This window comes from Papaver somniferum, unplaced genomic scaffold (assembly GCF_003573695.1).
Source record: "Papaver somniferum cultivar HN1 unplaced genomic scaffold, ASM357369v1 unplaced-scaffold_41, whole genome shotgun sequence".
Lineage (NCBI taxonomy): Eukaryota > Viridiplantae > Streptophyta > Magnoliopsida > Ranunculales > Papaveraceae > Papaver > Papaver somniferum.
Genome location: NW_020646638.1, coordinates 2,063,209 through 2,080,859, shown reverse-complemented (window position 1 = coordinate 2,080,859; position 17,651 = coordinate 2,063,209). Strand labels below are relative to the sequence as shown.

Sequence of the window (17,651 nt, the reverse complement as noted above, 5' to 3'; positions counted from 1 at the left end):
TTCTTCAAAAATTCTTAATAACCTCGGTAGGATTAAAGCGAGTAATCAAGTTCTTGGATCTGGTAGCTCACCGAAAAATAGTTCTTTGGAATCTGATGTTCCATTATTCAAGGTCAAACTTATTATTGTTCAAAGAACAAGTGTTGACATTTTAGGGGCTCCTCCTCCTAGGCTAACGACTCTATATCCTGTAACTTTGCCAATTTTAAGACCTCTCAGTCACAAGAGCATGCTCATCTGTCTGGAAATTTGTCCCATCCAGATTCTGGTGTTAGACCTATGAATGAAAATTAAGGGTTTGAGAATGGTCTTATTATATCCAACGGTTCATCTTCTTTGGGACATTCTTCTAAAACCGTCCAGATGGAGCCTGAGAATTGGGTTAAAGCTAAATGCATCGGTAAATTTCCACATGGGCTTATTTCGCATATTGGGAAAAGCTTTAAAATATTATTCGATTTAGATCAGTCCTCAAATTATCAAGGAAAGTCACCAAAATCTGAAGGTGAAATGGTTTGGAGCGGTGCAACTATCAATCTTTGGGATGACGATGATTTATCCTCTAAATCTTCTGGGGAGCATAGAAGGTTATGTGGAGAATTAGAACTCAAAGCTGCTCGAGACTCAATTGGTACTTGTGTTGATAATTGTTCGTGCTTGGCTCATCAGCGGGTATGCCCTACAGATTCTTATAATATATCTAATTCTAATGAGATGGTTCATGATTCACAACCAAGTTCTTCTTCTTCGTAATTGATAGTGAACTCTAATTCTTCTGCTCAATCTAGCATTCAATCTAGCATGCCTATTTTTTCTCCGACATCTGAATTTTTTCATCAAGCTCTTATAGATTCATTTAAAGAGGCAACGGTAATCAATTATCTCCACTCCCATTTAGACTTTAATATTATTAAGCAAGTTGGGAATGCCAGCATCCGTTTATGAGTTCATAAGAGTTCTTATGCATGCTGAAACCCAAAACCCAAATGCTGTCAATTTGAATGCGGGAATTGAAGAAAGTTTAATACCATTTATTGGAAAGTTAGAGGTTTGAGGAATTGTATAAAAAAAGGTGTTGTTAAGAGATGGATAGATCTCTATAAACCAGACCTGATTGTTTTCCAAGAGACCTTACTTGAATCTTGTAATGATTCAATGGTTTCTCAGATACGGCGTAGTATGAATCATAGTTGGGTAGCTCTGGATTCTATTGGAAGATCGGGGGGGATTCTAGTCATTTAGAATTATGATGTTGTAGAGATGGCGGATCATATTATTGGGACTTTTAGTGTCAACATTCATTTCAAAAACTCTATTGATAATTTTTATTGGCTTTTTTCGGGAGTGTATGGTCCTTGTGAAGTTTCTGAAAGGAAAAGACTTTGGAGGGAGCTGTCCTTGATGAACCAAATTTGGGATCTCCCTTGGTGTTTGGGTGGAGATTTTAACAAAGTTAGAATTATATCTGAAAGAAAAGGTTGCTATAATATATCTGGCGGCATGAGAGATTTTGGGATTTTTTACGATACAAATGAGCTAAATGATCTCCCAATTGTTGGAGCCAAGTTCACTTGGGTGAAAAAGGTCATATTTCTGCCAGAAGTAAAATTGACAGATTTATGGTTAGTTCTGCTTGGGATGGTCATTATCCTGCTATTTCTGCCAAATCCTTCGGTAGGTCTTTCTCTGATCATAAACCTATTTGGCTTTCTTACGATTTGGAAGATTGGGGTCCTCCTATATGGAGATTTGAGTTCATGTGGCTCTTAGAACTAGATTTCATGGACTTAATGAAGCAATTGTGGTCTTCTCTTGATAATATATGTTTTCTCTGGATCTGCTGGGTATGTTCTTGCTAAAAAAATTCAAGCCTTTAAAGTTTTAAATAGAGAGTGAAACAAGGATTTTTTTTTGGCAGAATAAAAAGAAAATGTGAAAAGAACTGCTTGGGAATTAGCTTGCTTGACCAAAAAATTGATGATGAGAGTATCACTGATTCCCAAATAATTTTTCATGATAACTTAATGCTTGAAAGCGAGAAGCTGACCGATATGAAGGAATTATTTTGGCGAGACAAGTCAAGGGTTCAAAGGGTTGAAGAAGGTGAAATAAATACCTTTTTTTCATAGAATTACCAAGATTAGGAGAAGGTACAACTCTTTCTCTAGTATGAAGATTGGTTTAGTAATTATTGGGGACAAACAGGTCATCAAAAACTATATTTTGGATCATTTTAAATCCAGATTCAAACTGGCTGACAATACTCAACTCCTGCTCTCGGAAATGAACTTTAAGAAGATCTCTGTTGATGATGTTGTCTGGTTGGAAAGACCCATATCTGATGATGAAGTCTTTTCAGCTCTCCATTTGTTAGGCCAAAAAAGGGCCCCTGGACCTGGTGGGTTTCAAGTCAGCATCATTATTAAGTGTTGGTAATTGATGAAAACTGACATCATGAAGGTTTTTAAGGATTTCTAAAGGTCTAGTTTTATTGATTAGAGATTGATGTCTACCTTCCTTGCTCTTATACCCATAAAGAAGGTGGTAGAGGAGGTTAAAGACCTTCGACCTATCAGTCTAACCAACAACGTGTATTACGCTATTTCCAAAGTTCTCGTTGTGAGATTAAAGGTACTACTCCCTAAACTTATATCTAGTCATCAATCGTCCTTGGTAAAAGGTAGACAGATTCTAGATAGTATCTTAGTAGCCAATGAACGTCTCGACTCTAGAATAAAGAAAGGAACCCCAAGGATTATATGTAAAATATATTTGGAAAAGGCCTTTGACAATGTCAAATGGTCCTTTTTGATTGATGTTTTTAAAAATATGGGGTTTGGGGATATTTGGCAAAAATGGATTCTTGGTTGCATTTCAAAACTCCATTTTTCTATCCGCATTAATGGTTCTGTTTTCGGAAAGATTACCTCGGAGAAGGGTCTTCGTCAAGGTGATCCGTTGTCGCCTTTTTTGTTCCTTTTTGTTTCAGAAGTTCTAATAATGCTTTTTGAAAAAGTTGAAGGTGGTGGCCTGCTGGGAGGTTTTCTATCTTCGGATTCTTCTACTGGTGTCAGAGTTAGTCATCTGCAATTTGGTGACAGCACTTTAGTCCTTATAGATGCTAATGCTACTCAAGTAAGAAACCTTCAAATATATTCTTTTATGGTTCCATTGTGCCTCTGGTCTTAAAACAAACTTTGCTAAGTATAGTTTGTTTGAGATGGGAAATGATGATGAGCTAGAAGAGTTCGCTGAAATATTGGGTTGTTATTGCAATAGTTTCCCCACTACCTATCTAGGCATGCCTCTAGGATAGAAAACTGACTTTTCCACTAAATGGGATAAGATACTGGAAATTTTCAAATCTAGGCTAGATGCTTGGAAAAGAAATATCTTGTCCAAAGGAGGTAATCTAACCCTTATTAAAAGTGTGCTTCAAATTATTCCTATCTACTTCTCTTTATTTATGGCTCCTTCTCATGTGATTAAAGCTATTGAGAAAACTATCAGGAATTTCCTATGGGACGAATCCGCCGATATAAAGAAGTTTCACTGGGTTGGTTGGAGGAATGTGTGCAAACTGGCTAATATTGGGGGCTTAGGCATCAAGAATCTAACCTAAGGCTCTTTGGGAAAGGGTTATTAAAGATAAATATGGTAATATTGGGTTTGGGTGGAAGACAAAGCAACCAAGAGACATGCATGGGGTGAGTTTGTGGAGAATTATTTACTCGATCTCGGATGATTTCTTCGAGCAATGTCAATTCAAAATTGGCAAGGGGGACATAATACGGCTTTGGGAGGATAAATGACATCTGGGAGGATAAATGACATCTTAATGGATCTTTTAGTGATTTGTTTCCAAGACTATATCAACTGATTACTAATAAACAAGTTTCTATTTTAGATGCTCAGCAAATTGTGGATGAAGGGATGCAGTGGGACTTAGTTTACTTCATAGAAGACGAATATATGATCAAAATTGAAGAATTGATTATCTTGATGACCATGTTAGAGATTATTAGTCTTGACCCTGGGAAGGAGGATAAACTTATCTGGCTTGGAGATAGCAGGGGCAGTTTTTCGGTCAAAGATTCTTACGAGAAGGCCTCTTCCCGTAACAGTTCAGTAAGTAACTTTCCTAAATCTAAAGTCTGTTCGAGAGCTTGGCCACAAAAAGTGGGATTCTTCCTTTGGCAGGCTTCGTTGGGTAGACTTCCCACCATGGATAATCTTCACGAGATAAAATCATGCTCAACCAATCAGTTTTATGTGAACTCTGTAACAATTGTGAAGAATCTGTAGATCATATTTTCCTTCATTGTTCTGTGGTGTTCAGAATTTGGAAGTATTTTCTAGACGGCGCAAAGAGACAATATATTGTTCCAAGCAATGTTTTAAATGTCCTTACAAGCTGGAAATGTAACAATCTATCTGAAATGGGTAAACAACTGTGTCACAGACTTCCAACTGCTATTCTTTGGGACGTGTGGAAGGGGAGAAACGCTCTTGCCTTTTCTAACAAGGAGTTCCAGATTCAGGACATTGTCCAGGAAAAATAGATGCTTTCCATTGCGCTAAAGGTTCTGCATGCTTCAAAGGCATATATATACTTCCCTAGTTATTGCTGGTTGAAACAAATTCTTTGTTAACCCTCATTAATATTCTATTTTCTTTGGTTTGTTTAAGCTTCTTTCTTTTTTTATGTTGTAGGAGCCGTTTTCCTTCTGCCTATTGGCTGAGGGTTGTTATTTATATTCTTTTTCCTCTTTTTTCGATAAAATCTCTTTGCCAATCCCCAAAAAAAAAATCGTTGCGCTCACGGCTCACCTTTGGACAAAAACATTAAAAAAAAAAAGAAACGAAAAAACCGCCATATTAAGACATTCGTTGGTAATCTATCAACTTCACCCTTTGTACCAAAATCGTTACGCCTAGATACGCCAAACCATTGGGCACAAAATACTTGATTCATGTAAATGTATGAGACTTGGTTCCTAATTCAAGCTGATGTGTATTCAAATGCTTACCTGAACTTCAATCACCATAAGAGTGAGACATGGACTTTAATGAGAATACAAGAGAGGTTAGGTATTCAAATGCTTACCTGAACTTCATAGTGTTTCTTTCTTTAGATTTGTTCGTGATTTGTTATCGAGATACAAGTACATCGGCGATTCAACGCGGCCAAGATCAAGTTCTTCATCAGAAAAATAGATCTAGGTTTTCGGGGTATTCGCTACACATGAAGAATTTTTGGGCAAATTACTCCTCTCTCATAGGAGCACCTCTTTACAAAGAAGAAAATAAATCAAAATGGTCGAATTATAATTTCGAATACCATTCCTTCTCTAGTCTCTATGTACAAGATTTGGGTGTTGTCGTTGTTGTAGATCGCTCTTTCTCTTCGCGATTTATTTGCACGTTGCATCTTACTTGTATTTGTTTCATTATTTTTGATGTACTTGTTTTTCTTGAAAACTATCATGTAAACGCTTCTTTTATGGAATGAAATGCTTATGGTTTGATTAAAAAAAAAAAGGTTAGCTGATTAGTTCCTGTAATTAAAAAAGTCAAGAAAAAGTCAAAAGCTAGGGAAAGGAACCCTTACCTTAATTGATTCCAAGGACTCTTAACGAGTCATCGGTGTTAAAGTAAAAACTACCGGCAGTAAAATGTCTAGCAGTTGAAAAGTTAGTAGCTTTTTCGGGAATCCTCTACTACTTAGTTGAAAAGTTAGTAGCTTCTTCGGGAATCCTCTACTACTTTGATGGCGGCAATAATAACTTGAGTGTTACGATTTAACGTTAAATTTCAGGTGCCCGAATTTTCACGCCAACTATCCCTATCTCCCTCAAGTGTCAGAAAATTGTCTATATTCCATACTCAGACTCTGTATAAAATATTTTATCCGGAATCTCGATGACATAATACGGGTGCAAACATAATCTCCTTGATGGGAGCTGATAATGGTATGGGCTAAAATAGTAGAAACAAATTATTGTGAAGCCACGCGGTCTTCTAGACAGCACGAGCATAGAATCCATATTTCTCTCTGTTTCTACAAATTCTTTAACGAAGTAAAAAATTATTAAAACCCTTTTTCGTTTAAATATTTAGTAAGGAAAAAGGAACTGAAACGTTTCGTTTACAGAGGAATTAAATAAATATTTAGATAAATTTATTTAAGAAATTAATTTTTAATTCCAGTTAATCATTTTTCGAGGAACCGTCGCTGTAGAAATGAGAAACCGAGAGAGAATAAATATAAAAGGAAAAATGTCAAAGCTGATGGATTTTTATCCTTTTTCATACGATTATTATATTAAACAATTTATACTCTGCACTTTAGAAAACAATTAATTTCTATTTGTCGTTTTCGATACCAAATAATTTCAGATCAAAAGATTTGCTTTTAAAAAAATAAAAAAATAAAATAATTGGTAATTCTTTTTTGTCTTTTCTATTATTATTTTCTCATTTGATTAGTAAAGTAGAGTTCACTTTTCCTTTTTTTTTTTTTTTAATTTCTTACAATGATATTACCCTCACAAATAAAAACTGTGAAGGGGCACTTATACGAAATTTTTGTTTAATAATTTCAATTTTCTCTAACAAAAAACAAAAAAATCCAAAAATCAAAATTTTTAGGGTTTATCTTTAAGGACATAAGCTAATCCAGTCACGATTTTCCCCCCTTTCTGAGTGCTCTTTGGTTTAACTGCTGGTGGTTCCCATGGTGAAACAACTACTTTAATCTTCTCTGACTCATCTGAATTACTCTCAATCGGAATCGAAGAAGTGACATCAGTTGTAGTAGTATCTGACTCAGGATTGGTAGCTGATTCGGATTTGGAAACTTTCTGACTGAAGATCAATTCAAATTCTCCAGAGAAATTCTTCGTTTTGATCACACAAGAATCCTTCTTCTGATTATCATCGATCGCAACTTCACTGATCACCTCTTGTGGTGGTGACGGTGGTGATGTAGTGGTCATTGGTGGTGGCGTAATACGAGCGTAAGAAGAAATCCATTTAGATTTCATATAATCAACTTTTCTCCATGGTGGTAAATGCATGCCTTTCTTCTTCAAACTTTGTTTAGCAGCTTCAGAAACAATTCCAACAATCTGTTGAAGACGATCAGATTTACCAACAAAAATCAACGGTAATGCCTGAAGAACAGATCTATAATGCTTGGTTGATCTTGCAATTTCAAACTCTGATCGAAAATCAACATCAAGAATGAATCTCTCTCCATCAATAATCACGTCTATGTATTCATATTCTCCTGTAAAATAATCAATAAATTAATTTTGAGTTCTTCAATTAAATAAAACCGGAGCCAATTTAAGATAGATCATTAAGTACTATTATTACCTGCTGGATAAGCATGAGTTTTTTCCCAACGAGATTTACAAATTGAAGCATCATATCCAAGAATTAATAAACCTTCTATAACAATTATCCGGCAATCATCTTTTCGTGGTTTATAGATCTTGTTTTTCTCTACGATTTTTGAAGTATCCGAAAAGAGATTTCTTTCTACTATACTAGGGCACTGAATTAAACTCTGTAAACAAACAAAACAAAAACAATGATCAGAAATAATCCCTAAATTGTTCAAGCAATCGAGGATTTGGAAGGAAATCATCAGATTAGTGTAAATACCTTGAGATATTCAGAAGCTTCAGCAGAGGATGATGAAATGGAATCAGTAAAACCACCACAACAAAATTCGAATTCATCATCAGAACTATCAGTGGTACAATTGTTACTACCATTGAAACAATTACGGCCAGCACATTTCTGAGATTGTTTTGAATCATTATGACTTTCTTCGATAAAACACTGAACCATTTTTGCTAAACAAACAGAACTCGGTTCCACCAAATCTGCATTAGTAACAACATCTTTGTTATTGTTGTTGTGATGATCACCTAATTTTTCTGCTGCTGAATTTCTGAGAAATTGACGTTCGAACAATCTCTTAAACCTAGATTTCACTACTAGTTTTACTGGATCAGTCCTGATCGATGCTGGTGTAACTGCCGCTGTTGTTGACGAATATTCTTTAGCCGTGGTAGAATCAATTGGTTGTATCTTCATAGTTTGAAAAGGCATGATTTAATATGTATTCTGACTTTAATCAGTTAAACACTTCAAAGTTCATAGACTGAACCTGAGTGATGATTTATGATCTCTTCTAAGCTATATAAAACCCTGAAAATCACACAACAAATCTTTGCCAGAACAATCAACCGGAATAATTTTCAATCCCACAATAATCCAAACGATGATCTATAAAGAGAAAATTCCGTCGAAATCTGTAAAACCCCTCTTTTGGATCTCTATCTCAAAAAAGTAAAAAAAACAAGCAAAAATTCCCTAATCTTGATACCTTACTCAAAAGCTTATAATACTAATTTCTTTGTTGTAATTGGATTGAATAAGAAAAATCGAATCGAATAACTTGTAAATTCTACTAGTACTAAACAAAGGAAAATGTTGCTTTCGGTTTTGGTTTTTGTTAGGGTTTTTTTAATTCAAAGTTCATGAAAAGCATGACAACAACTGCAGTAATCAAGAAACAACTACACTGGCGATTGTTTGATAAACAATCAACCGGAATCTTCATTTCCGGTGGTGAATGTCTTCCAGTTTGATACCGGAGGAGAGGTTTCTTGAGAATAAGAAGAAGAGTATCAGTCGTTGGTTCGGTGGTGAAGGAAGAGTTAGAAAAATATGTGAGTCAATACAAGGGGTTTTATAAAGGTTTTCAAGTAAATGGATATTCCACGTGTAAGCATATGTGGCATGAATTAATTATTTAATTACGTGTGAGAAAATGCTGCGTGTGTGGGAGAGTGGTCGTTGATGTGTGCAGCCTCACTAAACGACACGATGTGTTGTTTGAATGTGCAACATACGTTTCGTGGGAGGCTTTTATTTACTGAAATACCCCTAGTATATGAGAATATTCCTCGTCTTTATTTTTGTGAAAACTACAGAAACGTGTGATTCGTGATACACCCCTTTTTTTTCTTTTGATAATAATAATAGGCTGATAGACCATGATTTCAATGGAAGAACGATACCACCCACCCATCATCTCCACTCTCAGCAACTGCATTTACCCTGATATACCAGACCATGATTTGTTGGTTAATCAGTTCCATTTTTAGAGGATAAGAATTTGCTTTTTAAACTAGCATATCTAGGACCGTCCCATAAGACTAAGTTTTACGGGCTAGATTGAGCTACTAGATTAGTCAAAAAATGTTGCAATTCAAAAAAAAAAATGTTGTCTATTTGTTAACACTAGTTCTTTCTCCTAGTATTTGCTCACACTAGAAGTAGTAGCGAGATAGTTTGAATGGTTCAGCGTAACAAAAATCACCTTTTCGCTGAATGTTTCAGCGCATCTAGATTTATTTTTTGATCTGACGGCTGAGATTGGTTGCGCTGAACCAAACAGCGTTGGGCGTTGTTTGATTCTGCGACTAGCATGCTAGATTAGCACTGCCATAGGACTTATGAGCTTGTCCTATCTGACGTGGACTGCTAATCTAGCTGCTAGATTAGCACACCATAGGACTTATAGCCTGTTTGGATTGCACATCAAAGTAACTTTTCGTCAGAAGTCAGTTTGACTGTCAAATTTCAAAACGACTTCTAAAAATCGAAAAGTTAACTTTTTGTGAAGCAAAATAGTTTTGCTTCTGACTTTTGCTTATGATTTCAATTTCTGGAGAAGCGGAAGTTAAAAACAGATTTGTATCTAAACGCGTTATTAGCCTAACAGGATCCCAAACTATAGGTTTAACCTATACATTTTAAGAAATAATTTTTCGACTTGATTGTGTTAAAGATTTGGTTGGAATTTGAGTTTCTCTTTTTTCTTTGCTTTGTAAAATAATTATGAATGAACACAGGACTTGATGCACAGTGTACGCGCAAATGACATAGGTACAATAGCCAATAACTAATGTGCCCCCTAAAATACATAACAGTTGCATTACAATCCCAATTTAGGTTTTCACATTTACAACTTTTTTTTTCTTTTGGAATAAATTGAGCAATCAAATAAACCATAAATTTATCAAGAAAAAGAAATAGTAAAAAATCTAATCAAGCGTCACTTAAATTAAAGAAGTAAAATTATTGAATGCAGTATCGCTTAGATGGTCGTTTGGCAAGTAAATATAGCTCATGCGCAAATTTACTTTGAGAGTAAGTTAAACTTTGCTATAGTATTAAATTTAAGATTATTTTATCTAAATTCTTTACTTGTTGTGTAAGTATATTATCCATTGTAAACCCAGTTTCCAAGTAAAACAATGGATTGATAATAATGCTCGCCTAGCTGCTAGTTAATAATCTTATGTGAGACTAAGTCCTATGGGCTTCATTAGCCAAAAAGTGTTGCAGTTCAAAGAAAAAAATGTCTATTTGTTAACATTAGTTCTCTCTCATAGCAATTGCTTGCATGTGAACTAGTAGCTAAATAGTTGATCTGAATGGTTCAATCACTTTTTCGCGGATTGGTTTAGCGCATCTAAATTTAGTTTTTGATCCGACGGCTCAGATGGTTGCGATGAACCATTCAATGCAATCTAAATCTACTTTTCGTTGAATGATTCAGCGCAACTTCCTAAGTCTACTTTTCGCTGAATGATTCAACTGTCTTGGTTAAAGGAAAAAGAGTTCTGGACTGATTGGTTGGGCAAGAGCTGATGAATGTCGAGAAATTTTAGATCTAGAGAAGCCTGGGAATACTGTGCCCATTGGGTTTGAACTAGGTGGCACCCCAACCATCTAGTATGCTAGATTAGAACTACCATAGGACTTAAGAGGTTGCCCTACCTGCTAGATTAGCACACCATATGACTTATCCTCACATATTTATTTACCATCGATTTCAAGAAAATTAGCAATCCATTAACGTAAATGTCATGACCAGAAAATACATAACTTATTAAATTACAATTTAAAACTACCACGGTCAATTTACACGGAAATGAGTGTACCTTTTTTTTTTTGAAGGTTAACAAACAAAAACCAACAAAAAAACAAAAGCTAAGAAGAAGAATCCTCACTAAACAAATGAGTAATACAAGAAGGAGGAGAGGTTAACCACTGATTAGACAGTTGGTTCTGAACAGCATAAGCTGCCAAGGAATGAGCCATGAAATTGGCTTCCTTTTTGATAAAGTTAAAATCAACAGACGTAAAGTTCCCTAGCTTGTCTTTGATTTTTCCAATAGTATTCTTAATACGCCAAGGGACTGGGAAATTATTGTACTTGAGAGAATTGATCACAGTGAGTGAATCACCTTCAACGATAATGTGCCTCATAGCCTTGCTGATGGCAAGCTCAATTCCCACCAAAGCACCATGAGCTTCAGCTTCTACAGGGATGCTGAATGCGAAAACTTGTGTCTGACACCCATTAAACTCACAATTGTAGTTCCTTGCCACTGCCGCGCAGGCGAAACCTCTAATTCCAGCAGCACCATCAAAATTTATTTTCATTTTTGACTGAGTGGGAGGGGACCAAACAGTCTCGGCAGAGTCTAGTAAGTCTTGTTCAGAAGGCAGAGTGGTATCGTTTTGAATGTTGGTATCACGGTGGAACCAGTAATAAGTCTCTTGAAGCATTTTCTGAATATGCACAGTGCCTTTGTTGAAGACTATGTTATTCCTGGTCTTCCATATACTCCAGAACAGACAAATCCCCATTTTTAACTTTGAGTAGTCTCCACCTTCTAATAACCAACTCTTGATATAGTGGTGAACTGAGAGATTTAGGCTTGCATCAATTCTGAGAGTCAGGTGAGAAGCAAAAAGAACAGCTTGAGATACAGGGCAGTATAGGAACAAGTGTTCCAAAGTTTCAACAACACCATTACACATCCTGCACTCTGTATTAATATCTTTGTAGTATGTCATCATCCTGCTACCAACTGCAATACCATTATTAAGAATTATCCAAGCAAATATTTGAAGATTGGGTGCCAAAACTTTTACCTGCCAGAATTTCTTCCAAGGAATATTTCCAGCATTACCATAATGAGAGGAAGAAGGAGCTCTGTCATTTAAAGTTTTGATGAAGGATTTTGCTGTAAAGACCCCATTAGGATGGTGAAGCCAAAGTAATTTATCCTCAGTCCCTTCTTCACTGATGTTAGGCAAGTGGATATCCAATATAGTCTCGACTTCATGCGACTAGAAGCATAGCTGGAGTTTGTTTATATCCCACCTTGGAGGGTTCTGTAGGATAAGTTCACTAACTAAAACAAGCTGCTCTGTTGAAAGAAAATTGGGGATAGGCCTCTTGTTATGAAGTTTCAGAATCCAAGGGTCAGTCTTGATATGTATCTTCTCTCCATTACCAACTGCCCAACAACACCCTTCCTTCATCTCACTTTTGCAACCTAACATAGCAGACCATGTAGAGGAACATTTTTGGGGTTTCGTCATTTCCTAGAAGTTGTCTTTTTGGAGATATTTAGCCCTCATAAGCTGACACCACAGACAATCATCATTTTCTAGGAATTTCCAGACAAGTTTAGCAATCATGACTTTATTTAAGTGTTGCAGAGTTCTAATTCCTAACCCACCTACATCTTTTGATTTTTCAAATTGTTTCCAGTTGATAAAGTGGGTTTTCCTTACCTCTCTAGCTTGGCCCCACCAGAATTTTCTCATAGTTCTGGTAAGTATTTCCAGCACCTTCTTAGGTATCAGGGATGTCGCCATATAGTACGGAGGTATGAGCCCAAGGACATGCTTGATCATGATGGTTCTGCCTGCATAGGTTAAGTGAATTCGCTTCCAAACTGCCAGCTTAGTGTCGAATTTATCATTAAGAAAATCATGGGAATCAATTTTGTAGGATGACTTTAGAAGCTGATGGCCAAGATATTTGTCGTTAATCTGCATCTGTTTCACCCCTAGCCTGTTAGCAATTTCAGTTCTTCTGTTGGGTCTGACTCCTTTGCTGAAGTGAATTGACGACTTCTGCATGTTTGCACATTGACCTGACCAGGAAGTATATATATCAAGAATACTTTGTAGTGTGTCGATGGTCAGTTCATCAAGGTTCCCAAATAGAATGAGATCATCAGCGAACATTAAATGGGACACTGAAGGAGCGTTTCTACAAATCTTGTACCCGTTGTAAAGAGCATTATTCTCCATAGTTCGCGTGAGCCACGACAGACCTTGAGCGCAAAGAATGTATAGGTACGGAGATAGTTGGCAGACCTGACGAAGATCTCTTTCACTGGTGAAGTAACCCTCAACTTGGCCATTAATAATAAGCGAAAAAGAGGCGGTCGAAACACAGTTCATAATGAGATCACGTGTCTTGCCAATAATACCAAAAGCTCTCAAGCAGTGGCTTAAAAATATCCAACTCACTTTATCATAAGCTTTACTGATGTCAATTTTAAGTGCAAAAGCACCTATTATAGAAGAAGAATTTGACATTGTATGAAATATCTCTTTTGCAGCTACAATATTGTCAATAATCATTCTTTCAGGTATGAAGGCTGACTGTGCATTATCTACTGGATTATTTAGATGAATTCTCAGTCTTTGTGCAATAATCTTAGTAATAACCTTGTAGATGACATTAGTGAGGGCAATGGGCCTAAAATCAGCAGGTAGAGAGGGGTTTTTTTACCTTTGGGATCAAGCAAATATTAGTATGATTAAGTCCTGAGGGAAGCGATGCAGAAGCAAAGCAAGTTTTGATAGTTTGAGCAACTTCTTCTCCAATACGGTCCCAACATCGTTTAAAGAAAACAGCCGGCATCCCATCAGGCCCCGGAGCTTTGAGATTCTTCATTTTCTTCAGCACATTCCAAATCTCTTCAGTTGTGGGAGTTTGAGCAAGCAGATCATTGTTGGCAGCATCTAGTTTGATTGGAGCTTGGAACTGGATAGTGATGTTATCTTCGTTAGGGTCTCGCTTGAATAGATTAGAGAAGTGATCAACCAGATAAGCCACTACACCATCAGCATTTGTGAGCCAGCTTCCATCAGTTTGTTGAAGAGCTGCAATCTGATTTTTCCTTCTTCTTTGAGTTGCAGCAAGATGAAAAATATGCGTATTTTTATCAACATTGAGGATCCAGTTCACTTTACTCCTTTGCTCATAATATTTGTATTGTAATTGATGGAGAGATTCAATCTTATCACACATTTTTTTCTCATCCTCTCTGATGTCTCTCAAGTGAGCTTCTTTTTGGATGTTGAGAAGTTCAGCCTTAGCGTGTTCCATGGCCTGGAAGATGTTCCCAAAGGATTTCCTGCTCCACTTGTTTAAAGCTTTACCAACTACATTCAGTTTGCCAACAATATTCACCTGCTGAGTGGACCAAGCATCAATCACCACATCTTTGAAATGAGTGTACCAATCTAGTATGATTATGAGGGTTTGTTTTATACGGTGATTAAATCAATAAAACCTCCCAATTAATTCAAAGTCAAATTGTTTACCAAAATTTTCAGATTAAATTGTAAAAACAATCTTTTTTCCTTCTCTTTTGAGATTTTTGAAAATCACTTCCGTTTAAGGTTGCCAAATAAATTATAAGAGTGCTCTGAACGTGTTTTTTTCATAGAGGCTAACATCCGGTGTACACTCTTATATACTCTAACAGTTGCATCAATCAACAAAAGGAAACAACGAAAATCTAATTAAGCATCAATAAAAGTTGAGAAGTAAAACTATCAAGTGCAATGTCGCTTAGTTCCTCTTAGGCTTAGTCCTATGGGCTAGATATCTAGCTGCTAGATTGACCATCCACGTCAGCATGGGCAACCTTCTAAGACTTAGTCTTATGGACTAGATATCTAGCTGCTAGATTGGCCATCCACGTCAGCCTGGGCAACCTCCTAAGTCATATGGTATTGCTAATCTAGCAGCGAAACGCTGAACAAAACAGCGCTAAACGTCGAATGGTTCGGCGCTACATAATTTTATTTTTTTTAAAATTAATCATTTATCTCTCTCCACCTTTTTCCTCTCTCTCTCCAATTTTTTCCCCTCTCTCCCTTTTTTCCTCCCTCCATCACGTTCTTCCTCTTTTTTCCCTCTCTCTCCCTCTCTTTCTTCTCTCTCCATCACATTCTCTCTCAAAAATTAGTAAAATATATAGAGCGCCGAATGGTTCGACGCTTATGTCACTTTTTGAGCGCCGAACGGTTCAGCGTTTCAATCTCGCTGATAGTTGGACTGCGAGCACTTGTTAGGTAAGAGAACTATCAACTATCACTGTTAACTTTTTTCCAACACTTTTTTCTTGATTTGCAACACTTTTTGGCCAATGTAGCACTCCAATCTAGTCCATAGGGGTTAGCCTAAGTCTTATGGGCTAGATATCTAGCAGTTAGATTGGTCATCCACGTCATCTGGGACCACTATAGAACGCTGGTTGGTTCAGCGTCAGCGCTGTTTGGTTCAGCGTTTTAAATCTCAGCCGTTATATCATAAAATTTATCTCTCAGTGTTGAACCGTTCAGCGTTAAAAACACTTTTTGAGCGCTGAACCATTCGGCGTTTCAATCTCGCTGATAGTTGAACTGCGAGCACTTGTTAGGAGAGAGAACTATCAACTGTTAGTGTTAACTTTTTTTCCCACACTTTTTTCATGATTTGCAACACTTTTTGGCCAATCTAGCAGTTCAATCTAGCCCATAGGACAAGTAAATACAATGCACGTGCAAATTTATTTTGAAAGCAAGTAAAATTTTGATGTAGTTATAAATTAAAGATTATTTTATCAAATTACTTGTTGTGCAAGTATATTGTTCACAACAGACCTAATTTCCAAGTATGAAAAATAGTTTCAATCTTAGATGGTTATATATTTTTATTCATCGGCTCTAGAAAATTTAGACATAGCAATTCGTGAAGGGAATATCATGATCCGAAGGTGCATAACTTGTCAAATTAAAATCCGCAAAGTAACTAACACTTAACTAGATTGGACATTTATGATAGTCACAAGAAGAAACATATCAATATTGTGCAGAATAATTAATAACAGATCACATATTGGAATGATATTTAGCAATCGCAGTATGGGTCCTTGAGGGATGCATAAACAACTTTTAAAGTTGGTAATGGATTACGATTATGGTTTTCCCCACTAAACTTATTTTTCTTTTTTGTTTGTGAATGATGGGAAAAGCTCATACTAGCTAAACTTTAGTGGAACATAAAACAAATAATCCAGAAATTTAAAATTGGAGAGTATTTTATGGAGAAAAAGAAGACTTTAATATAGACATAATCAACATTTAATCTCCAATTACATTACTTTAAATCATGTTTTTTTGAAAATTAATGGTGTTTATTAATACTAAAATCCTAATCTAAAACTTTTTGAACATGGGTTTGTAATTTGTGTTCCCTTTAGCAATCTCATAGCGTAATTTAACTAGAAACAAATTAGGGAACCAAAAAGAAAAGGTAAACAGTAGGTAGCTATGGCCGTTTCAGTCGTGTCCTTCAAACTACACTAAGTACAACAATAGGATAATAGAGCCTAATTCATACTATTCCGTTACCTACTTATTATACACTGATCTCATCTTTTATGCATTATCATGCTAGATTTATATGGTCTGATACCAGCTCTATTATGGGCTGATACCAGTCCATTGATCCAACGGTCAGGATCGTTAGAATTTTTTTGTCCTATATGGACTGGTATCAGCCCTTAGTAGAGCTGGTATCAGCTTTTATAAATCATGTTATCATGGCGTCCATTTGTGAAAAACACAGTGTTCTGTAACCAAAAATGTTCATTTGTGTTCTTCATTTGTTCCTTCAATTTTGATTTGTGTTCTCCATTTCATCATGGTTGTTAATGGCTACCAGTTTACTTGAAGGGTACCAAAATCCATATAAGCCTCATTAACAGTGTTATTCGGATGATAACTCTTTACATGATTGGTGCATGGATATTCAGCTGATTTTCCTGTCAATTCGACCTGCCAAGCGATTTGGTTTTGTAGCGTTAAAATAAAATGTTGCGCGTTCGTGCCGATTGAATCATTTTGTTTGAACAATATAAAGAAAAAAGTAAAATGCAGTATGATAAATTGACGAGACATGAACAAAAAAAATGTCCCCTCAAATTGGTCTGATCATAAGTGACAACGGGCATTAGCAACATTTCATTTCATATACGAGAGGAGGTATAAAGCTTCTTTATAAAGGTAAAGATAATAAAAGATGCATGACATTCAATTTCAATTGAAGCATCTTAGAGTACTAGACACGAAGAGACTTTACTTCTCTTTCGAATGGGAGGGAGGGGGGGACAAGAGATTTGGAAAGAGTGGTCCATGAGAATCTTTTCCATGATGCCACTCCTGCACCAAATGGCTTGCAAATACCACACCCGAAACTGCATAGTAGTTAGTTGCTTGGTTGCGTATACCATAATGCTAAGAAATCCCATCTTTGGGCCATCCTGCATGGAGTCTTTATCATGCTCGGGAAAGTCCACGGTAAATACTACACATTACAGGGGGTGCAAGAAGAAACCTGTGGGATACCTTAGTCATGGCAAATAAATATCAACAACAAGCTTTATCAAACTTAACGTTCTCTACTAGTATATGTTTTA

The 17,651-nt window shown here is 36.3% G+C and overlaps 2 protein-coding genes across 2 annotated transcripts; both read right to left on the bottom strand.

The window, feature by feature from the left end:
- Window positions 1–6,440: 6,440 nt before the first annotated feature.
- On the bottom strand, window positions 6,441–8,731 carry LOC113342413. Its single transcript, XM_026586972.1, has 3 exons — window positions 7,672–8,731; window positions 7,381–7,573; window positions 6,441–7,291 (listed from the first exon to the last, which is right to left on the bottom strand). The coding sequence occupies exons 1-3, from the start codon at window positions 8,122–8,124 to the stop codon at window positions 6,648–6,650; spliced, it is 1,290 nt and encodes a 429-aa protein (XP_026442757.1). The 5' UTR covers window positions 8,125–8,731; the 3' UTR covers window positions 6,441–6,647.
- Window positions 8,732–11,079: 2,348 nt separating this feature from the next.
- On the bottom strand, window positions 11,080–12,483 carry LOC113342437. Its single transcript, XM_026586990.1, has 2 exons — window positions 12,263–12,483; window positions 11,080–12,181 (listed from the first exon to the last, which is right to left on the bottom strand). The coding sequence occupies exons 1-2, from the start codon at window positions 12,481–12,483 to the stop codon at window positions 11,080–11,082; spliced, it is 1,323 nt and encodes a 440-aa protein (XP_026442775.1).
- Window positions 12,484–17,651: the final 5,168 nt, after the last annotated feature.

Coding starts and splice junctions, on each gene's coding strand:
- LOC113342413 (XM_026586972.1), bottom strand. CDS start 8,124: ATGCCTTTTCAAACTATGAAGATACAACCAATTGATTCTACCACGGCT. Junction 7,574..7,671: donor AAGCTTCTGAATATCTCAAG/GTATTTACACTA, acceptor GTTTGTTTACAG/AGTTTAATTCAGTGCCCTAG. Junction 7,292..7,380: donor AACTCATGCTTATCCAGCAG/GTAATAATAGTA, acceptor ATTATTTTACAG/GAGAATATGAATACATAGAC.
- LOC113342437 (XM_026586990.1), bottom strand. CDS start 12,483: ATGACGAAACCCCAAAAATGTTCCTCTACATGGTCTGCTATGTTAGGT. Junction 12,182..12,262: donor ATCCTACAGAACCCTCCAAG/GTGGGATATAAA, acceptor GCCTAACATCAG/TGAAGAAGGGACTGAGGATA.